Source organism: Dryobates pubescens, chromosome 5 (genome assembly GCF_014839835.1).
Source record: "Dryobates pubescens isolate bDryPub1 chromosome 5, bDryPub1.pri, whole genome shotgun sequence".
Lineage (NCBI taxonomy): Eukaryota > Metazoa > Chordata > Aves > Piciformes > Picidae > Dryobates > Dryobates pubescens.
The window spans coordinates 22,787,458-22,813,773 of record NC_071616.1 but is presented as its reverse complement, the minus strand read 5'-3'; the positions used below and the strand labels follow the sequence as shown (position 1 = coordinate 22,813,773).

At 39.0% G+C, this 26,316-nt stretch overlaps 1 protein-coding gene across 1 annotated transcript in view; it reads left to right on the top strand.

The window, feature by feature from the left end:
* The window catches only part of KIF26A (kinesin family member 26A), a 100,630-nt gene that overhangs the window by 60,410 nt on the left and 13,904 nt on the right, over positions 1–26,316 (top strand). The window contains exons 5-7 of the mRNA XM_054161774.1: positions 11,170–11,353; positions 24,044–24,253; positions 26,187–26,280. Coding sequence (XP_054017749.1) covers positions 11,170–11,353; positions 24,044–24,253; positions 26,187–26,280 — 488 coding nt within the window. The remainder of the gene's footprint in view (positions 1–11,169; positions 11,354–24,043; positions 24,254–26,186; positions 26,281–26,316) is intronic.

The following is a 26,316-nucleotide window of genomic DNA, read 5'->3' as shown; positions in this document are numbered from 1 at the left end:
GGAGATGTTTGGAAGGAGAAGCCTCATCTAGATAGCACAGAGCACAGGGGTTATGTGGGAGCAGGGTGGGCTTTGCTGGAGGTGGCAAAATGAAGGGAGCCTGGTACTAGTCACATTGGTAGGAAATATACAGAGGAGAAAATACGAAAAGGAGGAAACTGAAAGATTTAGTGATGTGGGGACCTCATGCTGAGGTCAGAACTTTGGAGAGGATGTTGTAGTTCTGTACTCCGGCTTCACAGCAAAAGCAGAACTTGGGCACAACAGAATACTTCCATTGTCTCCAGTTGATATTTATCATGTGAGGCCATTTTTGTCTGCCATGAGTGCCTTGATGGATGATAACACAGGAGGTACTGGAGCACCAGAAACAGGCACACCCCCCCCTACCCACCCCTTCTCTGCCCCCTCCATGGCCCACTCCCTCAGGAAGTGTGACTACCCAAGTTAGAATTTATTTGTAGTAGTAAACAGTGGTCAGTGGAAGGGATTTTAAAGTAGGAAAAGGTTTGAAGCACTTGTGGATAATCTTAACTGGAGTTGTGCAGATAATTCTTCTTACTTTGTCTTCTTTCTTAGTCTGTTTCATCTGCTTTCCTCAATTTTAATATTTTCTCCCTTAAGGATTTTTCGTATGACCCTTTCCATATTTTCTTGTTCATCTACAGCTGAATGTATCTGCTTATTCTCCTTTCCTGAACATATGGAATTGCACTGTTGTCTAGCAACCAGAGTCTCTTTTTGCCTTTGGCTTCTTCCCTTCTTTCTGCCCTTCCTAGCTTGTCAAAAGAAGTGCCTGCTTCTCCCCCATACCAGCCTTCCCAATCTGCCTGCCTTTTTGGTTCCTGGACTCTTGAACACCACTGCTTGCTTTGACTCTGTTGTTTGGGGCTCCTGAGCTTGGTGGCAGTGGCAGCTGCACTGGTGTTTTGCTGCAATGGGAATGGAGCATTCCATAGGTAAAATGATAATGGTGACTTTCCTGTGGGGATGTAATTTGACAGTTTGCACCTGTTTTGCAAATTTATTAGTGACTTTCAGACTCTTCCAATGTGTACTTAACCATTTTAATACTTCATTAAGACCAACTTGGCAGGTGAAATAAGAATATCAGACTGGTAGTTAATTGAATATTTATTTCTCATGGCTGACTTGCAGTCACTCTGAAACTTGGTTTACAGAGTGCAGCATGTGGTTTGCAGAGTAAAGGCACTTTCAAGTGACACTGTCTCTATTCTGAGCTAGACTGCTTTGCTTGTGGCAAAATATGACATGTCACATTATCATTTGTAGCAAAAATGAAATGTCAAGCCGAAATAATGCACCAGCACTATAGCTGCAGTACTTGGTCAACTGCAGGATTGCTCTGAAGGTACTTTTAAATTCTCTGTGAAAGAACAGTGAATTTTTGCTTTCTAAAACTTCCCTCATCTTTCCTGCTGAAGGATGGAAGACATTTCTTTTTGTAGAATGTTTCAAAGAATTTAGCCAGTACCTCACTTGGTGTAAGTTATTGTTGTTTTGCTGGCCATCACAGGGTGATGTTCTTGGGGTTGCTTTCTGCTTTGTTGTCCTTTCTGTGTCCTCTGTGGTTGAAGTCACATATTAAGATGCACTGCCCTATAGAGTTATAACCGGGAGGAAATGACTCTGTGGAAATGAATCAGCATAAAATTAATCTGAATGTTATTAGTGAAGCTAGTTGAAGTCTGGGGAAATCTTCAGAATATTCCATGTAAAGTGTCCTGAGCAGGTCTTCAGGAGTTGCTTATTTCTTCTGAAATTTGAAATTACCTACTGTTGGTCAAAAATAGTCAAATATCTGCCTGCAGTGATGGAACAGCATATGCCACGTTTTCCTGCTAAGTGCTATCTAAATAGTGCTGCAATTTCAGCCTATTATACGTCTGAGAAGTATAATTTCAGAACTGATGTCAGTTAAATAAATCACAGGAACACTGGGCTTTAAGAAGCTTATATAGCACTCCTCTGTTTAAAAATACTCATTGTGAGGCAATATGGCTTTTGTACTTGAATGACTTGCACTGCATCATTTAATGCTGTCAGTGACCATTTAACTTACTAACAGTAGGAATAAGTAAATGCTCCCCTGAGAAGTTATTTGCTTGTCAGTATAGGTGTTAAGCCTTTGACTAAACATCTGAAATAAAACCCAGCTGAAGCAGGAATGGATCCTCTGCGGATTTTCGGGATATGCACTAAAATGTGGAACTAAAGGAGCTGGAGGTGCTGAGAAAGGTATGTCTGTGGGATTGACTTGTCAGGGCAAAGTCACATAACTTGAAAACATAACCCACTCCATAACTTTTGTGGTAAAGGAAGGAGGCTTTACAGTCACAGATGTTAACTTGTATTCAGTCTGCTATAAGTGATTAGAAATGTGAAAATACAGAAATTCTTGCTTGTTCAGTCCCATATCCTGTGTTTTATCTCTCATCAGTTACACTTGAAGATGTGCCTGTTTCTTCCCTGGAGCAGCCTGAATGAGCAGAATACTTTTGTTTTTCATACCAGATCGTTTCTGATGAATAGCATGGAGTGTGGTATTATTTGTAGGAAAAATAATTTATTGCCTGGCAAGTAATTTTGATACTAGCTTCCTTTTGTATGCAGAGAGCTGATATTACAGGGTAAAATTTACAGTTATCTGTGTAGGTAATTAATAATGAAGGACTAGTTCCTGTTTCATTACTTTGTAGTTTAAAAAATATATTTATTACTTTTTCTTGATAGAATACAAATGAGACTAGAATTTTATTTTGCTCAACCTAAGTCTGTGTCTCACTGGCAAATAAGTCCAACTTTTGCCCAACGAGAGGCCTTAGATTGATGTGGTTCTGTCTACTTTAGCTCAGTTAGTTCACGAAAGAGAGCAAGGAAATATTGCTGGCATTCAGGTAGCTGTATTTTCCACACATGCTATGCATGCAGCATGCAGCCCAGGAACTGACATGTTTCTATATTAGGTGTTGACAGTCTTGCTTACATAAAGATTAACCTACGTAGGTTTTCAGCAGTTTGTCATATGGTACAATTGTAAACAGCGAGTATGGAAGTACAAAAATATGTTCTGCTCTTGCTTTGTTTAACATCATTAGTGAACAGAGCTGGAAATGGTATGTGGCAGGCTGTGGTGACTAGCTGTTGTTCTGGTATATATATATGTATATTTAAAAAGTCAGCTCTTGAGCCTTGGTCCTGGCTGCTGAAGCAATGTTCTTTGGCCAGAAAAGTGTCTTAAATCTGCAAGCTGAAAATAATACAGAGGTGACATCACTCATGACAGTTTTGCAGCATCAACCTCAGAAACTGCTGGTTTGGGAGAGCAAAACAGACTATACCAGTGCTTGTGACCTTTGGTGGAGCTCAAACCTGTGGAAAAATTATGAAGAGTGGTGAAAAATCCTACTCAGATTACTATATGCAAATGGATTGAATGCATGAAGGTGGCCTTGGTAGTTTGTTTCTGTTTAATAATGTGCAGCTGAAAGGAGGGATCAGCACTTGGGTCTATATAGAATAAGGAAGCTCTCCTGATGTCAGGGGTACCCTGCAGGGTTGTTTTAATGTGTCATCTTCCAGAGGTCTTTTTGAGTTTATCTGAAGGTGGCTTTGCTTGATCTTTCCCTGTGGTGTCTGAATTCAGGTGAGTTTTTATTATTCCTCACTGATGCATGAAACCTTAATTCCATACTTCATGAAGATGTTAACAGAGTAGAGGAAGATCAACATGGATGGTCAGAAATCAATGTAACTTGGCCTTTGAGGAATGGTTGGAAGAATGTGGGCTATTTTGTTTGTAAAATAGAAGACTGGAATTTGGTACTCGTCTTGATACAGGTAGCAGCTGCTGCACAAGGAAATAAGCTACTCTGGATGTCTGCTGGGGAGGTGAGAGGAAAATAAGGAACATTTTTTCCATCAAGTCAGATTTATGAGAGATATGAGTTGTGAATTTTCTAACAGTAGGTCCACTTAAAAAAATTGAATTGGTTGCCTTGGGAGGCTGTGGACTTGCTTTCACTGGATATTTCTAAAAATAAGTTGGACCTGTATAGATTGGAATGTATTAGATAAAGTTCATCCTACCATGGAGCACTGGGAAAGTGTAGATGGCATCTTAAAATCCCTTTTGGACCCATCTCCTCGGATCAGCTGTGAGCAGATGATGTTCTAATATGTCAGTATAATTGATTTTTATTTCTGCATTGCCAAGTTTAATAAGAAAAAGAAAAATTAAGAGATCATTCAAAGTGAGAGGGTGAAAATCAAGCCTGAATCATAGTATTATGCTATATTCAAGAGACAAAGTGTGAACTCAGTCTCATAATATTGGCTTGGTAATATCCTGACAATACTAGATATGGTTTGTCAGTTTGGAATGTTTCAGAACAATAGTTTTCTAATGAAGCTTTTTTAAAAAAATACATTATTTTTACATTTGCCTCTGGTTTTGGGGAGCAAATGCCCCTTTTCATTGTCTACCTTTCTAATTTTAGAACCACAAATCAAACAGTATTAGTCATAATGAAAGTAATAATACCAACCAAGTTTATTCTGTGAGTTGTGGAAGGCTTAGGACATAGTGCAGGAGGGTGTATTGTAGGACATCCGTGTATTTGTTGTCTGTATTAATGAGTAATTAAGGAAACAATAACTGGAACTGCAGATACAATGACAGACTGTGACTTTCCCACTGCTTCCTTTGGAGCTGGTTTACAGTGGGAATGGCCTGGGATATTGGTTTTGTGGCAAAGGAGTGGTACCTTACTGGGCTGGGAATTGAGAAAGTTTGGAGAAGTCTTCCTTTAGAAGACTGATTCCCAGCCTAAACCTTTGTCTGTAATTTTGCAAGCTTTGCAGAAGGTTCAGAATCAGGATAAAAATTTCTCCCATGATGTCTGTCAAACCAAAACTCTTGAGTAAATGTACTCTTGAGTAAACTCCAAAGTTCAGGATATTTAAGGCTTGGACTGTACACTGGTCTTGACACTCTCTGTGAAGCCTTTGAGCATTCTCACAATATGAATAATGGCAGTGATCCCTGAAAGATAAGGCTGGCTAATGACACTAAAACTGTTAATATGTAGTGAGTTGTGCTGAAATGAATGTGCAGGAGTTTTCTTTTCTTATTTTTGTCAGTGGAGCTTAAAAGTGGGAAACAGGACTCCCAGTTCTATTTCTGAGTTGTGGCAGGTTGTAAACCCATGTGTGAATTAAGCCCTCTCTAGCTCAGTTGATTCATTTCTAGTATGTGTTTCAGAGTGTATTTTGTATCACTCTTCCTTCTGAAGCCTAATAAATTCCACAAAGTGTTAAGCAAAGAAATTATAATTTTGCATGGTTATGAAAGTTTCAAATCTTGTTTTCTTTTTCATGGAGAAATTATGCCAAGAAGGATCACTGTTCTTTAGGGATTTAAATTGTGCCGTTTACTTTCACAGCTATAATGGGCAGAACGTGTGCATTGAGTGTAAACTAGAAGCAGCTTGCTGCACATCAGACTATCTGAAATGTCATGTTAACTACATAGGCTGAATTTAGAATAAAAATTAGATCGTTCTTTTAATGGGCAGGCTTTGTAGCTACTGTTGTTGCACAGTCTTATTCCCTAAATGCTGAGCATTATGTAATTTGTCTGGCCACGGTTTTCCTCAGTGGTCTCATCCATGCATGGCAGAAAACCCAGTAATCTGTAAATTATGTGGGGGAAAGAACAGGTTAGAGACTGTCCCTTGTCATTTGGTATTTGAGTGCCCCTGCATGTGCCATATATTAGTTTTATTTTCCACTGTGACACCTTGCTATGAGAAAAGAACTCTCCAGAGCATCTTAAAAGACATCTTCTATTAAAGATGGAGTTAAGCAAAATGCAGGCAGTAGATCTCACAGCCATAGGTAAAAATAATATACAGGAGTGTCTCTCATGCTTTAATTGGAAGAGAGGCAGAAGAGTGTGGAGCTTATTTTCCCTTGCAAGAATGTTTTGTAGAAGAGCAGTTGGTGGAGAGTGAATGGGGAGAGTGAAGGTAGGTGGAAAATACCCCAAAACCCAAATGACAATAATGCTTAAGTTTTGCATAGCATTCCTTACAGGTCATAATTTTCCTTGTGAGGAAGCAGAAGGTGATACTGGAGAAGGTCAGACAGCCCCCTGTGATGCTGAAGATGGATGTTAGTGTCTCCTGTGCAAGATAAAACTTGAGAAAAAGAAGCAAATCAGAAATAGACATGGCACACAATTAGGCTTCTACTGAAATTTATCTGATATGAGCCTGATTTCTCTCCTGCTGATGCTAAGCAAAAAGGACTCGGTTCACGTAAGCTTTGTCTTCCTTCACTCTAAAGGATAAATTTCTCCTGAGAAAAGGAATACTGGAGAAAAAAAAGGAGCTAGAAATCTAGGTGTAAAGTCAGTAATGGCTTGTTAAATAAGGACTGCAGAAAATCCAGCATTCTGGATCATCTCAGTAGTGACTCCCTGTCTCACGTATTTTGCTGAACTAAGGAGTTTTGTGAAGCTGGATTTTGTTTAATTTAGTTTGGCCTACTGTGGTGGGTTGAAATCTGTAACTAAATTTTGAAGGCATAGCCTGAAACCATTACACCTATGTTCAAAACAGCCTGGCCTATGTTTTGGCCTAATGAGTACCTGACTGGTTTGACACCAAGTATATTGTTGGTGCTGAAGGAAGCACGTGAGGACTGATGAGTCTTTGTGCTGCTTTTTGCCTGGACCAGTCCAGGAACTCGATCAAATCAAATGAAGGCAGCTACACAACTGTCTTTCATAGTAGCTAAAGAATTGACTGTGCTTTTCCTAGGAGCTGAGGATGAGTTACTTCAATTTGTGTTCAGAGTCTACAGTTTGCTAGTGATGTTTAGTTTTGCCTCACTTGCCTATTGTCTCCTCCTTGAATTTTCCCTTTAAGAAAAAAACCAAACCAAAACCCCAAACTGTTTGATAGTGCTGTGCAAGATGTCTGTAATGTTCCAACTTGAGAAACAATCTCATTTAATGTTGTGTAAAGTAATTGGTGCACCAAAACACAGGTTGTAATTAAGCTTTGTGCACTGCTGCCTGAGAAGAGATGCTTTTCAAATGTGAACCAAAACATCATTATTAGTGCAGTTGGCTTGCTGCCCATCAAAGCACCGATTATTTTCTACAACAGCTACTCCAGTTCCTCTGCTTTTTCAGTTTCCTGTTATCTCTCATGGACATCAGCAGTCTGTTTGCCAAATTTCTTAGTAAAATTGTGGCACTTCAGACTCACAGGAAGAGGACTTATCAGCACTATAGCAGTTAATTGCTTTAACTAGCATATGGCACTGTCCTTTGAACAGTGGAGATGTAGAGACTGCATTGAATACTGTTGAGAGTGAATCAGTTTGAAAGTTGTTCTGTCTTGGTTGGGAAGTTAAGACAACTAGTAAAGGATTTGGTATCTTAGATCTGCTTTTTGAAATGGTCCCAAATTATTACTGAGCTATTTTGAGAGATGTTATATTAAAAAGGCTGAATTTTCTGTTTATTTGTTTATATATACTTTTCTTAGCTTAATCTTTTTGGATTCATTTATTCATGGAGTGCTAGTGCATGTGTAGGTGCTTGAGTATACAGTCTCTGAGTAAATTGGTCCTTTGCTTCTCGTTCTCTTTCATATATGTTTCCCAGAGGAGCTCCTTCAGACAGATCTATTGAAGGAACAATTATTTCATCAGGATTTAATGTATATCTTGACTGCACTTTGAAGACATTCTATTGAGGAGCTTTTATAATTTCAACAAGGGATCATAGCATGTAAACAAGGAAATAAACACTATATTTCATATTAATCAGCATGACGATTAAATAATAATCACAGTTGTTAATTGGTACTTGGAGATAAAAGGTAATGACTGTTTTGAGCTCCACAATGAAAGTGCCAACAGGTAGAGGCTCTTTTTTGCACAATAAAGCTGCATATAATTCAGAAGGCATTATGGTTCTAATGTGCAGCTGCAACCATAGTGAAATTATACAAATGTTTGCCTGGTGTCCTATTTCAGGCATATGTTTTCATACCGAATGAGGTATTAGCAAGGGGATTTGGGATTTAGGCAGTTAAATCAGTTCTCATTGCCACCAAAACCCTGACGTTCTGTAAAAACCCATGCTTGTAGTGTTTTGCTTCTCTGCGGGATGCTGTTCCTGCTGCTTTCAGGATGTAGCAGGAATCAAAAGCTGCTTCTTTCCTCAGAGGCAGAAGTCCAACTTGTCCCACACAGGACAGTGGCTTCTGGCTCCGTCCAAGTTTGGAATTAGAGCCTGATTCTTTTTCATCACATGAGTCTGTCTTTTTCTAAATACTGCAGTGTTTATAGAGGGTGAAGGAAGCAGGTAGGTGGTCTACATCTCCAGAAACTGATGAAGTTAAAAGGTGTAAGAGTTTAACATTCAAGCTTGGGAATATGGAGCATAGGACTGGGAATTTTGTAGATCTGTATTGAAAGTCCTGCCTCTTGTAATGACTAGCTGTCAAGTCTTGACCCAAATGAGTGATTTTGCTCCTCAGACACAAGTTCTTTGTACTGTAACTCATTTGAAGCCAATAGTGCTCCTGGAAGAAAACATGCAGCCCTCCTGCCCTCAGTGTTCATTTTTACTTCTATGCCATAAATACAAGCAAAGGAAGGGTTTACTTCTCTGATCGGCTTACTAAGCTAACTCAGCCTGAGGCTGTCTGATGATGAGATTTGTGGCAAGGTTAGGGGTCTAGATTTACCCTGAATTAGATATGACAGCAAAGCACTGCCTTAGTTACTCCATATGTCTGTTGCTTATAATACTTCACAGATGCTAGTGCCAGTTTGATCTCACTGAAGAATAATTGAAGATCCTGGACTGAAAGACATGATGGAAATATAAAGTAGCCATTATACAGAAAAAGGATTTTTTCATCACGTATTACAAACTAAGTTGTCCAAAATGACTAGCCTTTATGTTGCAAGTGTAGACCAGAATAGTGATTTGTCCCTAGAAGACTTCTTGGTATCTCATGTTGCCCACAGATGCTGGCAGTGTAACACTTTGTCTTTTTGCTGGCTTAATAATGATTCAAAGTAATGTTAAAAGATAGCACAGAGGATGCATTCTGCTGGAAAACCTGGCTGCTTATGGCCTGGATGGGTGTACTCTTTGCTGGATAAAAAATTAGATGGATGGCCAGGCCCAAAGAGTGGTGATGAATGAAATTAGATTCAGTTGGTGGCTGGTCACAAGAGGTGTTTCTCAGGGCTCAGTGTTGGGGCCTATTCTCTCTAGTATTTTTATCAGTGATCTGGACAAGTGTATTGAATGCACTCTCAATAAGGTTGAAGATGATGCCAATTTACATGAGTGTGTCAATCTGCTTGAATTTAGGGAGGCTCTGGGATCTGTCCAGAGGGATCTGGACAGGCTGAATTGATAGCCTAAAGTCAGTGATATGAGGTTCAACAAGACCAAGTGTCGAGACCTGTGCTTAGGTGACACTAACCCCATGCAACACTGCAGACCTGGGGGAGAGTGGCTGGAAAGCTCTCTGGCAGAAAAGGACCTGGGGGTGTGGGTTGACAGCCATCTGAACACAAGCCAGCAGCATGCTCAAGGGCATCCTGCCTCGTATCAGGAATAGTGTGGCCAAGCAGGACTAGGAAAGTGATTGATTGACCCATTGGCACTAGTGAGCCTGGTCTTTGAATACTGGATTCAGTTTTGGGCCCTGCACTGCAAGAAGGGATTTGAGGTGCTGGAGTGCTGGGCAACAAAGCTGATGAAGGGTTTTAGAGGTCAAGTCTTATGAGGAGTGGCTGAGGCAACTGGGGTTGAGGAGAGATCTTTTTGCTTTCTACAAATACGTGAGAGGAGGTTACAGTGAGGTGAATGTTGGTCTCTTCTCCTAAGAAACAAACAATAGGACAAGAGGAACTGGCCTCAAGTTGCACCAGGGGAAGTTTAGTTTGAACAGTAGGAAAACTTTTGTCATTGAAAATGTTGTCAAGCTCTGGAACAAGCTGTTCAGGGAAGTAGTGTTATTGGAAAGACTTGTAGATGTAGTACTGAGGGACACAGTTTAATGGTGACCTGTCAGTGCTGGATTAAGGGTTGGACTTGATGATCTTGAAGGATTCTTCTAACTTAAATGATTCTGTGATTCTGTACTTTTCCAATATGTATCTAAGGGTGAGCTATCTAATGACAATCTCAGAGGCAAATCACACATCTTATTCAGGTGGCAAATATTTCCTTGGCTGAGATTTCATCCTCACTGCCATCTCCAGTTGCCTAATGTGTGCTTACTAACATATAGTTGTTATACTTAACTCTGCAGGATAATTGTTTTTCTCATGTTAGTTTCGATGTGGAGTCAAGTTTCTGTTTTTGTTTCTTGCTGTACTGTTTGGTGTTGCTGATGGGGAATAGCAGAAAAAATGTTTATGTTCTTGTTCTCCCATGGAAAAATGTTACAATTTAAATAGTATCTTTTAATTTTCTCTTCTTCATCTTCTGTGTTTTGAATTTCTGCATTTCAAAAAGCAGGATCATTATAATTCAAAACATTAAAGCATGTCTTTTTAATAGCTTTCCCTTTTAATGTGAAAAAAAATGGAATTGAGGAGGGAAAACCAATCTGTCTTGAAGGAAATTCTGTGTTATCTAAGAATTTTCAGTGCAGCCAACAAGAGAGGATCTTGAGCTCAGCTGACTTGGAGTGTTATTCTCTGCCTTGAGTAACTTGAGTACAAAGAACCACTTTTATGTTATCACCAGCAAAGTCCATCTGGTCCTGCCAGTGACAAGGGGATTATTTCAGCTTTTTGTTGCATCAGTGAGAGTTTAGCATTTTAGGATTTAGCAGTCAAGCTGTTGGGGGAAAGAGGGGAAAGTTAGATTATAATTGAAACTCTGTGGGGGGGAGAAATTAACTGAATATTTTGCCAGAATCTTCCTACCTATATTTCCTTCTATGAGTCTCCTGATGGTTTATCCTTATAAAACCAGGTTAGAGCGCAATGACTTGATTTGTTAAGCGGGCAGTGATGACAACGAGCATCTGTTTGTCTGGTCCAGATTCTCATTAACACCTAGTAACGTTGTCCTTTCTTACTATTACTTTTATACAGAGCAGCACAGAAGCTTAACCTGTCTTCGAAGAGAAAGAAATACCATCCGCCCCTGCCACACATGCACGACTTCTCTGTTTATGCTACTAACTTTAGTGGCGTCCTGCAGCTCTGTCCTCCCCCAGCACCACCATGCCTTCTGAGAGCTGTGTCCAAAATCAAGGACAACCCTGGCATTGGAAAGGTAATTTTGGATTTCAACTTTTAAAAGTAGCTTTCTAAATGAAATTTAACAGGACTGGAAGCTTTCAGCCTTGAATAAGCTGCATAGGCTCAAGGGAAGAAATTAACTGTGATAGAGAGAGAGCCACATCCATTTGAATGTACCTGCAAGCTGTTATGTCCTGTTGACTTTGGAAAGAGACGGCAGGCTCAGTGCAAATTCAGGGCTAGAATGTCAGCATTCTTGAAGCCAGTTAACATCACTGACAGCAACATTGGTGAAGGTTGTTTTGTCCTTCCCTCTACTGAAGAGACGAAGTTTTCTTTGACATCACTGATCCAAACCCAATGCACATACAGGCTTTACCTTTGGCAGCAGTAGTCTCTGCGCTGCCAGCAAGGCCCAGCCACTGGTGCTGTGTGTCTGCTTATGTTAAGGAGATACATTGAGGGGGTTTTATTTCCCTCTACTTCACGTGTCACTGTACATCATGAGTGTGGAAATGAAGTAGCAAGAGAGAAATAGATGTCTCTCCAACTCAGGAACCTTTCAAATGGTAAAAATCTTTGCTAATTTTATTTAAAATTAATTAAATTGCAATCCAATTATTTATAGCTATTTATGAGTGTTCAGTCATCTACACAGCAGAGCCTGAATACTTATTTACATAGGCTACAAGAGATTAGCATTTGAAGGTAGAACTGGAGTATGTAACGTGCACAGGAGAGCTAAAATATGCACCTTGAGTAACCTCACAAATCAGCATTAACATAAAGAAATAGTCAGCCTAAATACCTATAGCTGACACTGTTACTCACGGAAAAAATATTCTGTATTTCTTAAGGTAGTGAGTTTGTGTTAAATGTAAAACAAAAGGGTAATTTGAGCTATTTTAAGCAGCTGGAAACACAGAGAGGAAAATGGGGTTTCTTTTGATTTTTTTTTTTGAGTGTTGGAAAAGAGGATGTAGTATTAAAAGGTGGAATACGGCAAACCTTGCACAGTAATGTAGAGATTCCCAGATGGAGGAAGGTTTGCTGAGTAACAATTTATGTGTTAGTTTTAGCAGAGCCCACTTGTTGTGCCTGCCTCTTCTCTATGGGTTTTAGACATTGCATCAGAAATAACAGGGAACATGGTCCTGTTGAGGCTCTTTGCCTTAGGTAGGCTTTTAAGGCATGCTTGTACCTCCTTGTGCAGCTCAAGAAAACTCTGCACCTCATTACACTTGTGCCTGTGCTTATGTGTAGACAAGAGACTTCAGGCTTTTTTTCTATGCTTTGAGGGTGGTCAGTGGAGCTTACCAGCATGACTTAAGCCTTGTGGAAAGCTCTTGTTTATCTGATGTCTTCAAACACATCAACAAGTGTTATTAAAGATCAATGGTATGATCCTAGATGGTAGGAGATTTTATTCTTTGGCTCATGTGGTCTACCTACGTTCTTCATTAGTGAGTACAACAAAGGGTTTTCAAAGAGAAGAGCACTACCAGAATGCCAAGGGACAGGCAGCTTCTCCTCCAACATGGGATATATGTGTAGCATGCTAGCAATGTGGGTGGCATTTCTCTCCTGCCTGGCACACCACATCAAGAATTTTCAGACATTATGGGTCAGCACGCCACTGTTGACACTAGAAAGTCTCTGTTTACCTCTCAGCTGAAAATGTTATTGAAGATACTATTCATTTGAGCTCAGGGTTCCAGCTGTGTCCTTCTTACTATGTACTTGCTGACCATGATCTGGAAGAATTTTCTGCCATTTGAATAATCTCTTTAGTTCTCAAGATCTAGGCCATCCAAATGGTGATGGAGTGTGCTCCTCAAAATATAAAGTAAATAGGCATGCTCTCCAATCCAGTTCCAAAGAATGCAATATCTATTAAATGCCTGTCTTAACTGATTCCTCTTTTGCAGCTTTACAAATTACATTTACCCATTAAAAAACCCAACAACTGCCATATATATATCTACACAAATTAAATCTCATGTATCCTAATTCTTAGAACTTGTCATCAAAGGGTTAAGTCTCAGTCTTATATAAATATCCTTTTAGTACTTAAACACTCATAGATACGCCATCTGAGCTGTGCCAAGTAGTTTTTGGTAACATTTAACCCACTGTGTAGTGACATTTTCCATTATAATTTCCTCTTCACCAGCTTCTGCTGATCAAGATTTAGTCAGCAAGTATCTCATTAGGAGGATGATGAGAATAAAGTAATTAGCTATCTTCCTCACTCCTTTCAGTATCATAGCAATTGAGAGAACAATCAGCAAATGTTGGCACATGAGCTGTGGTCCTCTGTTAACTTCAGTCCCTCCACTTTAGTTATCTTTTTCTTCATCTTTTTCTTGCAGCCTGCTATAGTAAGTAGAAGATACATGCAGGGAACATAATCATTGATGATTCTGGAGTCACTTTTTCCTACAGCAGCTGCTGTGGCTGTGGCTGGAGCTCTCCTTGGTTTGTGTGATTGTTCCCAGGTCAACAGTGTCCCTCATCTTATTACTACTGTGCGGTTACTGTGACTTAAGCAGCTGGTGGGTTAGCCTTTTCCTTCCTCACCTTCTGGCTTGCTTGATGCTGTTTTGTCTTTCATGGTTAGTTAAGATGTGGAGGACTGGTTCCTTGCTGCTTTCAGCTGTACACATAAGAATGTAGCAGAGCTGATGGGTCACCCAATTACTATCTAACTTTGCTGTACTAAACTGAGAATAACTGCTCGAGGACCAGTCCTTATTCTCCTCAAGGGGATAATTTCTCTGAGCACAGATAACTTGGCAAGCTTTAATTTCCTATTTGTAAGTAGAGTATAAGTTGTGCAAGAGTGAAAAATAGAGTAACAGTCTGGAGTCATGAAGCTTCCAAGATACTTCAAAGGGAGCAATGTGGCTCCCTTTATGAGAAGTTGGTGTGGTGAATATGTGACCTGTGTGGAAATACTGTTTATTGTGAGTAAGGCCTGAATACTGCAACTAGTTATTATCTTTAATGATGCACTCTAGGTAGTCTCATTTCTTTTGTAAATCTTTTGAAAGCTTAGAGCAAAGAACATGTTGAAACATTTAGGATGACCGATATGATTTGCTTTCTATATTTCCCTTGCAATGGTATTTCCTGGCATTTTCTTCCCCTCACTGGTTGTCTTTATCTGGTATTCAATAAATTATAAGGGACACAGGAATGGAATGTGGAAAGAGTGACGTCCCTTGGGAGTCAAAAAGGGAATCTGAAAGTATCTTGTGGTAAGGGTGACTTTCAGAACAGGAAACTGGACAAAGTGGGTGAAACAAAAATAAATACAGAAATTACCAGGCAGGAATTAATGTGGTATAGTAGGGATCAGCTGATGAAGCTTTTATAGGTGATACACCTATGTTAGTGTTCTGTGGAAGAGTCAGTGAGCATTTGAGTGAGATTGATCTGATTGAGTGTATTATTGCAAAAGCTTTTGACAAGTGCCCTGACCTAAGTTTCTTTAAAAAAATATAAGCTGTTATATATTCTCTTGTGGTGTAACGACTGGTAAGAAATAGGAGGACAGATTTCACTCTGAAGCAAAGTTAGCAGTGGTGTCATGTGGAGGTTCATGCTCTTTGGTATCTTACTAAACTGTTTCAGTGAGGTGCCATTGTGGAAGACGCAGCATTAGATTTGTTATCAAAGAAGTCTGAGCTTCTAAAGAAGTAATTTGTTGACTGTTCAGGAGGCAAAAAGATGAAGCATCTTTAGGGGGTCTCTAAGACTAAGTGATACAAATACATTTGCTGCTTTAGGCTCGTACTGCTTAAATAGCAGCCACTTTGTTTCTTTACTAGGCTTCCTCCTTGAGGTAACATCTTTAGAGATCTTTAATAAAGGATGGAAACAACTGAAGAAATGTGAGGTTTTTGCCTACTTTCTCATGCATATATTTTTAAATTACTTTCTCAGAGGGGAACTATTGCTGTGGCTGAGCAATGGAAGGGCTGGATTCTAAGACCGCAGCATGCAATAGCAGCAACAGTGTATAATTTGGTTCTGGTACAGACTTGAACCCCAATAAACCTAAACCTTTGGGAAAAAAACCTTACCAGACAAATTAATATCCATTCCTGGAATTTTACCTTCTAACTGAGTTGGTCTGGCAAAGTTAATGCTGGGGGGAAACTTCAACCCACCACAATTTGTCATGCATTTTTAAAGATGCCCTACTATGACTATTGGCTTACCTCACCAAAGAAATTTCCTTCAGCCAAAGCACTGATTCAGTGAGGAACTTCCTCATGCATTAAGTCTTTTCATTTTTTCCTCCTCAAAGTTAAACACATGAATAAGAGTTATTTTGAACTGGATTAAGGGACAGTTGAATCTAAAGAACTGACTGAATTGAGCTTAGGCAACATCAGGAATATCTTGGATGTTTCTGTGGTGATTAAAATTGGGCAGATCCTGTTACCGATTGTGGGACCTTGTCTTGAGCTTGTGGGCTTGATGGACATGCAGAGAAGGGAAGAGGCTTGAACTCTTGTTTCACATAAGATGTGAGACTATAGCAAAGGTAGTAACTGTTCATGGTGAGAACTGCTAGAAGAGATAGGAATGTGGAAGATCGTCATGGCTAGTTCTTGCATTTGAACTCATTTATTGATTATTTGAGTCTAAGACCTCAATTTCTTCTCAATGTGTATCATACAGGTCTGCTGTGGTGAAACTGCTATATGGCTTTTATGCTTGAATAAATTTAGAGACTTAATATATGTTATCAGAGAACATGTATGTCTGTCTTGCAATTTCTAATTATAATTTCTCATGATTTCAGGTATTTTCATGGACTGTGGGAAATATATGTCCTACTAATTTCTTTAACATTTCACAGGTATAAATTTTCCCCCTTTTAATAATTTCAGCAGGAGTTTGTGGACTTGTCCTATGAAGCAAACCTTTAATTAAGCCTTTTGCTTCATTTTCTTTGCTAAGCATGCAAAATGCTGCACACTCTCACAGATGCTTGCAAGGTTTATCAATATTCAGGAATACCAAGAGAAAAGTTTTTATTAAAAAAAAAAAAAGAGAGACAAAAATTATAACTTTGTGTCTGCTTGGGACTGGCATTTCATATTATCAACAATTATTAAGCTCCAGTGCATAAATGAAAATCCCTGTGCCAATTCAGACTGGATACTGAAAGAATTTTGCTCACTACTGATAAATGTTGTGTGGCAAATGTCATACCTTTCTCCTGAATGTGCCCAAAACATCAGAGTCCAAGTCATTTAGCTGAATCCTACTTAAAAGGCAATGATCCGGTGCAGTATGATTCTTGTAACTGAATCATTTTTGTGGTCTCTCTGGGTGTTATTAAATTTAATGTCAGAATAGTAGGAAAGACGTCTGAAAGCCATTTAATATTGTCACTGGAAAGAAGTTAGATTATGCTCAATTTCTGACATTAATGTGCTACTTAAGATAATTTATCGTATTGTGGTATTAAAAAAGACATCCTTTTTACAGTAGCTGCTGTGTAGCATTCTAATTTGCTATTTTTCTTTAGCATGGTAGGAAGTCTTTTTTTATGCAAAATGTTGGTTTTTTTTTTTTTTCCCAGGGTTCTATTCAGTTCATTCTTTATAGTACTACATTACTTACAACAGCAACTTTAAGTGCTTGTCTCTTTCAAGGATCCTGTCAATTTTTTATGTTAGAATGACAGAATCCTCCTATGTGAGACAATTGAAGAGCATTTAAAGAGAACCTGAATTGTCAGACATGTTTCTTGGGCAGGTATATGCATACTGGTCTCCATTTATGTGTTTTAGACATTTACTTTCATTTATGCTAAGGTACTGCTAATTTGATTTACTGATCATGCAGGGTTTTCTTAAGTGTGCAGTATGGCCTATTCACTAGTTCTTATGATGGTTTGATGACAGATAACAAATAGGTACTTAATTTTGTTATATTTATTGCTGCTTGTTTCCCAATGACTAGAGTGTTATTTATGATATAAATCATGCATCTTACTAGGTACTCTTTTATCAGCATATGTGATCCTGTATCATTCAAAATACATATGTTCCTGCCGAAAAGCCTTGAACTGCTTAAACAAAAATATGTAAAAAAAAAAGATAGAAATACATAAATACTTTGTTTTCACCTTTAAAAACGAAAAAGTTTTCTTCATGTCTTCTGGGACCAGAGAATCAATTGTTCTCTAATACAGTACAATACAGAAGGGATTTTCTTTTTTTTTTTTAAAATAAAGTTCTCCCAGGGGAGCTAAGTAGTCTATGCTAGCATAGCAATTTTGCATATAAATTTGCCATCTATTGGCAGTGGCAGTATATGAAAGACTTGAAAGAACTACCCGCAGTAAACCAGTTTAGCAGGGGTTATATATCTGTCAGTTACCATTAAATCCACAAAAAATATTGGCTCTGAACTAGGGCTTTTGTAATTTTGTTTACACCATAGTTGGAGAATAAGTGATTTCACTGGAAAATGGTCTTTAGTCAAATGTGAATTCCTTGTAATTTCTTGCTGAGAAATCTTAATTCAGAATGGTAGATGTCTAAACATAGCTATTTAATTAACCTGCTGTTATGCACCATTTTGTGAGCATTGAACAAAATTAACTTCCTGGCTGCACCATGCCTGTCAAGGATTGTATTTCCAGGGAACATTTAGTGTCCATTCAAATTTGATATAATGACATTTATTGCTAAAGACCAAATTGCTTTTTCATTTAGGCAGTATGATACTGCTGTATCACAGAATAGGGTCAGCATTTTTAGAATGGATTTCAGTACAGCACCAGCCCTTTCCCAAAATACAAAGGCCAGACTTCTTGTCAAAAAGGCTTGAGCACATCTATTTTAAAAATTTTGCAGGCTTTTTAATTAACTCCTGCTATTTTTTCCTTCTCATTATGTTTCATTTGAATCTTGACAACTATATAAGCATCAAATTCTAACAAAGCATCACTATGAACACATGAACATTGCACATCCATTGATTTCACAGGAGGCACCATATGTTACAGTTATGCCTCTACCAACATATTTGGCTGGGTCAAGGTCTTAATTTCCTCAGCATTCAAAATGCCATGGAGTCTAGTTATTTTAGTGAATTAGTGGAAACTTCTCTGTCTACATGTCTGCCCCAAATTAAACCTCTTAAAGTATTTGGCATCCCGCACCCCACTGACAGATGATGATCAGCTTTCTGAGATGTATACAATATTTTTTGCATTTGTTGTCCAAAATGTGTAGTGGAGGTCCATCATACTTTTAGGAACAGAAAATGATAGTCTTGGGAACAGAATTCAAATAATCTGGTTCTGTAAGTGTCAAATGGTCCTTCCTCTTCCCATAGTCTCAGAGCTAATAGCTCTTCCATCTCTTTTGATTACAGCATAATAACCAATGTCAACCTGACTGTCTCAGTCTCATGGCTTTTCTGTCTAAGATTGTGTAGTACTGTGTCATTCTTTCTTATCACTGGCTCTTTTCTCTACAAACCCAAATCTGGATGTGATTTCTTCTGGGACAGCGCATGCCTGTGTGTTCATTGATGTTTGACTTTTCTGGTGCTCTATTCAATTCAGCATTTCTAAAATGTATGGGCTGTAATAGACGAAACTGCTAGCTTGCCTCTAGCCATTAGTCTCACATTCATGTCTTGCTGTCAAAGAGCTGCTTTGAAATTTGGGGTTCGTGACTTTTTAGTCTATCTCTTTTTCCAAAACTGCTTTCTATAACTGACATATGTCTGATCTTCTGCACTATCTTGACCAGTCCTGAAGCCAGCATCAATTTTGGTTGCTATGAGTCCTATGTTCTGTCCTTCTCAACTTCAGCATGCAGAGGGAGGTCTGGAAATCATGAGTCCACACAAAGGGAGGGCATGGGAACAGCACTACTAGAGAAGGTTACGGCATGGAAACAGCAACTGCTGTGTGACAGTAGGGCAGAAAGTCTCTCCTTGTGACCCTTGGAGGTGATCCTTAGGTAGAGGTAGACATTAGCAATGGAAGAAGGCAGCTGTAAGAGGAGGAAGGGCTGATACCACCCAGGATGTATATTCCTCAGTTTCTGAGGAATTGTTGAATATGCATTTAGATTTGAATTTCATAAAGGCCAAAGATGTCCAGGTCTAAAGTTTTGTCTCAAGTTTTGAGTGTACTATATGGATTTGTGGTTCTCTAGTGGTCTCATCAGATGTTACTAAATCTGTATGGTGTTTAGCCTCAGAGTGCCTCATGTAGCCATTGTCCTTTACACAGGGTACTCTCTTTTTTCACCTCTCATTTTTTATATCAGAAATCCACCCTTTGCCAATTCATCTACCATAAAATTCCTCACATATGCATAAAATTGTGGTATGATTTTTGGGTTTATGCTTCAGCATCCACCCACTGGGTTTGCTCTTACACAGCTGCAGCAAATAAATTCTTGCTTGCAGATACTTGTAACTTTTCTTTTTAATTGATATCTAATGTAGGCTGACAGACAGATAAACTTTAAACAAAAATTTTAAAAAAATCCCTCAATTGCTATGCATCTCTCTCCCAGCCTTTCCAGTGAATGTTAAAATTACACCTGCTGCTGTGTTTGATGGGGTGGCTCTCTGACCTCGTGCCATGCATTTCTATGGCTTTTCCAAATTAGGTACTCATTTATTTAAAAGAATTATTTATCTTTTAATGGCATACTCAGGAATATCTGCCATCTTCTCTTCCCATGCACTTTTGATTTTAATAGGGTTTCCTTCAGCAGTTCCGCTGACCTTCTGGTTCTTGCAGAAACATGAATTTGGAAAGTTCAGCCATAGTAGAGCGTTAACCCCCCGTGTATGTAGCCCACCAGATTAGCGCCAATTAATTAATCAGATACTTCAGTGGTTTGCATGATTTAGACTGTCTTCAGGCACTGAGAAAAATATGCAAGTATTGTGATGTTTGCGTTTCTTTTATTTTTATTTGCAGAACTTGCACTCAAATACAAACCTATCCTACTTTCCTATCATCATCCTCATTAAATGGAGCCTCTATTCAATATTCAGTGTCTGTCTGTATGTCTGTGTATGAATCCTTGTATCCTTCATAGTGATAAACTTCCACGTGTAATTTTTTTCTTACACTGATTCTTTCTGTGGCATTGAAGTAGAAATACACAAAAGAGGGGGGAAAAAAAGAAAAAGAAAAAAAAGGACATAATAAAAGTCTCCAGTTCTAAAAGCAAGGATCACCCCCATCACAGGATGGATGTGCCATCTTAAATTTCCATGAAGAATCTGACAGTGATCAGGGCAGAGATGCCTTGAGCCTTCCCTGTTTATGCCCTACACCTTGCCATTACTTTTAGCTCTCTTCCCCTTCCCCCCTCCCCCCCTCCCGACCTGTTGTTATTTTCAGACCTATCTTATTCTGCCATTTCTTCATTCATTCTTCTCTAAGTTATCTTGTGTTTCTTTGCTTTGTACAACTGTTAGCAGTAGCTGGTACCACTGCAGTTGAAAGTGACCACCTGAAAGCTGACCATGTTGTTGAGCAACTGCCCACACAGGGTGTGATTCTGAGTGGGCCTGAAATTAATTTTACTGCACTTAATTCTAGCAATTCATATTCATAAACAAATAAAAGCATTAGAATGCAGTGCAGGTATTGCTGCTTTGCCCCTAGTTGTGGGTCAAAGTTACTTTAAGATTTACAGGTTCCCATGTGTTTTTTGAATCCTCTCTTCTCTGCAAGCCCTTGTACCTATATGATTTCCTGCACAGCATGTTGCTGTCTCTACAGGTGAGAATGACTTTTGTATGACAACTAGACAAAGAGACCCAGGAGAAGATGCAGGAACCATGCTGGCTCTATTGTGCAGTGCTTTTTTCTGCACTACTTATCCCAGAAGAATGCTGGGATGAACTTCAGAGCTGAAAACCTAAGCCTGTCACTCCTGTAACACAGGAAGGCAAGAAGTAAAAGAAGAATAAACAATTTAACACCGAACCTTTCTTTTACATACTTAGAAGTGTATGCATGCACCTGGGATCTGCCTGCACATACTTTTTGCTGTTGCTGAGGGATATGTTTGAATAATCTTTGTTCATACTTTTGTGGGCCTTTCTGCTTCATTTATAAGTGAAGTCAGAGTCTGGCTCAGCATATGTCTACAGGTTTTGGAGGACATAATTTATAGATAGATGTACTGGGCAGAGTAACTAAATTTGAAATCAGTGTCTTTCTACTCTGCAAATCAGCTTTTATACACAAAACACTAAAAGAGGAATTCCCTTAAGCTGCTTTTCTCTTTGCCCTTCCATCTGCCTTAAAAGCTCACTTCCACTGTAAAAATCAAGCTCACCCTAGAGGCCTGTTAAGTTTGGGATGTGATCCATTATGGGAAGCTATTTTAGTATTTGTCTGCTTCAGAGAGGTGGTCTCAAAAAGCTGATGTGACACACAAGGATTTTCTATGGGCAAAGCCATCTTTGTGTTAGAGAGAGAAACACCCTGATGGAGGTAACTTGCTGTTTAGGTCAGGAGTAAACCAATTTTCCTCTTATCCAAGCTCTGGCTGCTATAATCTAATAATAGGTGGAAGAGAGAAGAGAAAGGACTATTTAGAGAAGTGCTTTGGAAACAGCATGTATTTTAAAATTCATTTTAATCAAGTGACTCTGAAGTGGGCATTTGTACTTACATATTTATTTAGGTTTTGTATTTATTTTTTTTTCCCCTGAAGGGAGGTTATTTTTCTCAGCACCTTGGTAGCATGTCAAGGTTGAACTAGCAGGCTGATACACAAAGCTGACTTCATGAAGCTTTTATGGGGAAAAAGCCTTGAGTGTGTCACCTCTGATGCACTTTCCTTTTGAAACAGCTGTTTCATTTATTCTAAGGTTTTCTTATTTTCTAGGACTGTTTTTAATATTCATATCACTATGAAAAGGGAAAGAAAAGAAAGTGTTGAAATCAGGGGACTGCTTGAGTCAATAGGTGGAAGAATTTGCTGATACATTTGTTGGAGCCTCTGCTGTGTTTACTGGAGAAGTCAGTTGTTTCTTAACCTCTTTGTTTGCAAAACAATGCTAGAGAAAAGCTTTTATAGCCACTCCATGGAAAATATTTTCTATGAGGATGCTTAAGTAATTATGCAGAGATGCCTGTGTGCAGCTTAGCCCCTGTAGAAAGGAGGAGCTGGGAAAATAAAACAGTTGAGGACCTAAATGAAATCTTCAAATTAGCCACCCTCCCCAGTTGATAAAGGCAGGCACAGTTCAGCACGGTGCTTACTGATAAACTGACTCATGTGCTGTGGATCATTCTGGTTTGAGTATTATACGTACATGTCTTTTAAATACCTCAAGAGATGGTGATTCTGCCACTTTCTTAGGCAGCCTGTTACAGTGCTTTACAACCCTTTCTGTGAACAAATTTTTCCAAATCTCCAATCTAAACCTCCCCTGGTGCAACTTGAGACTATTTCCTCTTGTCCTATTGCTTGTTTCTTAGGAAGAGACCAACACTTACGTAAATGCTGCCACCTTTCAGGTAGCTACAGAGACTGATGAGGTTTCCCCTCAGCCCCCTTTCCTCCAAGCTGAAGAATCCCAGCTTCTTCAGCCGCTCCTCAGGAGACTCATTCTCTAGACCCTAAAGAAGGGCTTTGTGCCTTTCTTTGGACAATCTCCAGAACCTCAATGTCTTTCTTGTAGTGAGGGGTCCAAAACAAACATAGAATTTGAAGTGCAGTCTCACCAGTGCTGAGTGCTGACCATTCAACAAGCAACTGTGTGCTCTGTGAAAGGTGTTTAAAAAATGCTGGCTCCGGCCTGGGAGAATTTTATAAGGATAAATGGTTGTAAGTGGGTGTGAGGCAGTATTCCACTATTTTTCAATGTAATACTATGATTTCCAGGAAGCTTAGAAGCAGCAGGTGTGCAGCCTTTGCTAAACTTTTGTGAGACCCAGTCACTTGACTCCCAGAAGCTGCTATGGAAATCATGGCCAATGCCTGAGCTCTCTAAAAATGCTGTCTAAAATTGCCATGTGTAGGAAATCAGCATTTGCAGTGCTGCAATAGAAAAGTACTTTGTGAGTGGTTTCTTTACAGTCTTTTTGACCTTTTAATATTTGTTTTGGGTTTTTTCCCTCCCTTTTTATCCCATTAAATCTGCAATTAACCACCAAAGGGCCTAGCCATGACAACATAAATGCATCTCACTGGGAAGCCTCTAAGGGAAGCAGATTTTATCAGAAGAATGTGAACAAGGAATTGGAAGTTTCAAGATTTAGTTCAGTTTGAATGCACTAGCTTTCTGAGCCTTGCATTATCCAAACTGATTTTCAGAGTGGATTGGTTTGTGCTTTTGGTTACACTGAATTCTGGAAAGGTAGGAGACTAGAGTTTCCCTTTTATTTAGCCATGGTATTGCACCTACAGTTGGATTATACCTGTAGATCAGACATTTATTAATTGAAATGCTAAAGGTGGAATAGAGTCAACCAAATGGACAAAGCGCACTTTCCAAACCAAGTTCAACGAAGATACCAGGTTGGAATATGAGCTGGAAAATCTGGCTCTCGTTTTGTCCCACGGTTGTCCTGACACACCTGAATATTACAAATGAATGTGTCATGGGAAGGGGAGTGGGTTTAGGAAGAATGCTTTGCATGATGTTTATCTGTAGCTGGGAACTCTAATTGTTGTTTTCTTCTAAATTCTTGCAGGTGAAAGTGATGGTAAGAATTTGTCCTTCTCAAGGAGCACATGAAACATCAGAATCCATGTCCTTTCTGAAGGTAGACCCACGAAAAAAACAAATCACATTTTATGATCCAGCAGCAAGTGGGCCTTCCAATGCAGGTCACAGAAGAGGTGTTGTTGCTGTCCCAAAGATGTTTGCCTTTGATGCAGTTTTCCCCCAGGATGCTTCGCAGGTATTGGAGTCACTCAAATAAACCTGAATCTTCTTATGGCCACTGAATTTGATTGCCTGAAGAGTTCTTTCTGGTTTTGGGGAATTTTATTTGAATGAGTTGCCTTAATGTGTGAAAAGACACAGTAACTAATCAACAAGTTGGTAGATTCTTACATTTTCCCTTTATTCAAGATATAAAATTAAGGAATAATGGCTGGGGAGATGGATTTGCTGACTAAATTATCTTCCTGTGTTTTCTCTTGTTAGAGAAAGACACATGGACAATTTGAAATTCACTTTTCCATCCAGTTAAGTTTTAACCCACTGCTTCAATAGGAAATAAACATGCTTAACATTAAACTAAATGTTCATTTTAGGAGAATAGATACAGCTAACCCCATGGGATTGCCATGCTGAAATAGGGAGCTTTTATATTTTCCTCTCCTTTTCCTGTTTGTTTAGACTGTGTTTTTGACTGATTACTTTGTCTTCATGGTTGCGTTGCTGATGGTGCATATTTTAATTTTGGCCTGCAAAATGTTCTATTTCTATAGTAGCAGCCTCAGACCTGAAATCTGATACCCAGACAGGATGGCTGGTATTTGCATGGGTTGTGGGCTGCAATATATACGATGAGATTGTACTCATGGGTGCCTGACATTTCCACTGGGAACAATCTTTGGATCAGGAAAAAAAAAAAAAAGTCCTAGAATAGCTTTGAAAAGAAGAACAAAATTCAGGGGTGTATGAAGAATGACTTTAAGTTGGAACTGCTGATGAAAATTAGGGTGAAAAAAACACCACCAAACATCCAAAATTAAAATGATATATTAGTGTTGAGAAAGCAAGACAATATTTGGTTCAGAATCTGACCCTCAGACATTCTTCTAGGATTTTTTTTGTTTTTGGTCCTAGGCTAGAGACGTGAAAATATCTATTAGGCCCAATTTCTAGACAAGCATTAAAGATGGAGAACAACTTTCTACAGACAACAATGCCTAAACCAATGCTGAGCACTTCAGAAAGCTGGATTTAGATCCTGCATAACCTGACAGTGTCTTTGTGCAGAAATAAGCAACAGTGATCTCAACATTAGACCAGAACTGGAAGTTGCTTTTTCTTACTTGTGTTGCCAGACCTGCTGCAAAGTGGTCGTAGGGTGCTTTTCTGATGTTTTTGGTGCCCATCTTTCAGGTTCCTGGCCCCTGGTTTGGACTAAACACTTCAAGGTCCTTGCGGTTGGCCTACTGGGTTGCCTGTTTGTGGTATTACTGGGTGATGCTGGACAGTGCAGCCACTTCTGTGCTGGCATCATGCACCTGCAAACAGAGCCTTATCATTTCACTGTAGTTACATATTTACACCAACCTTCTCTTCTGCCCCTAGTTGCTGTACTTAATAGATCATCTTTGTGTATATTTGAAACCTTCACTGATGTGGATAAACTGGATTTAGCACACTCAAATATTTTAGCAAGTTGTCTTTACTGATTACAACGTTTCCTTTAGAAAAGGAAAATGTGATACTGTGATATGAAATCTTATTCATGGATCTTAATGCATTTTCTCCAGTCTTTCTAATTCCTGTGAGCATTCTTGAGTAGCTTAATTTCAGTGGAGTTGTTACTATTGCTGAATAGATTTGGCTAAGCTATTATATCAGCAGGAAGCCTGGTTGGATAGCATTCAGTTTGCTACATTAGTCATAGAATCAATATTCCAAGAAAATTGGTTTAATAGAACTGGAAACTATTTTAGGCTGGAGTACCATATTTTTTTTTTTTTTTTTTTTTTTTTAAAGACAGCATAGTTAAAAAATAATAGGACAGGTGCCATAAAAATGGGGAGAATATTGCACCTCAAAAGTATTGAGTCATTCATTTTGTTACAGAAGAATAGTAAAAACCATAGCAGTATATGCTCTTACTTATTTGTCTGCAATCTTTCTTTCAGGCTGAGGTATGCTCTGGAACAGTAGCAGAAATAATCCAGTCTGTTGTGAATGGTGCAGATGGCTGCATATTTTGCTTTGGTCACGTCAAGCTTGGTGAGCTCCCAAATTCGTTACAGTTAATTACTATGT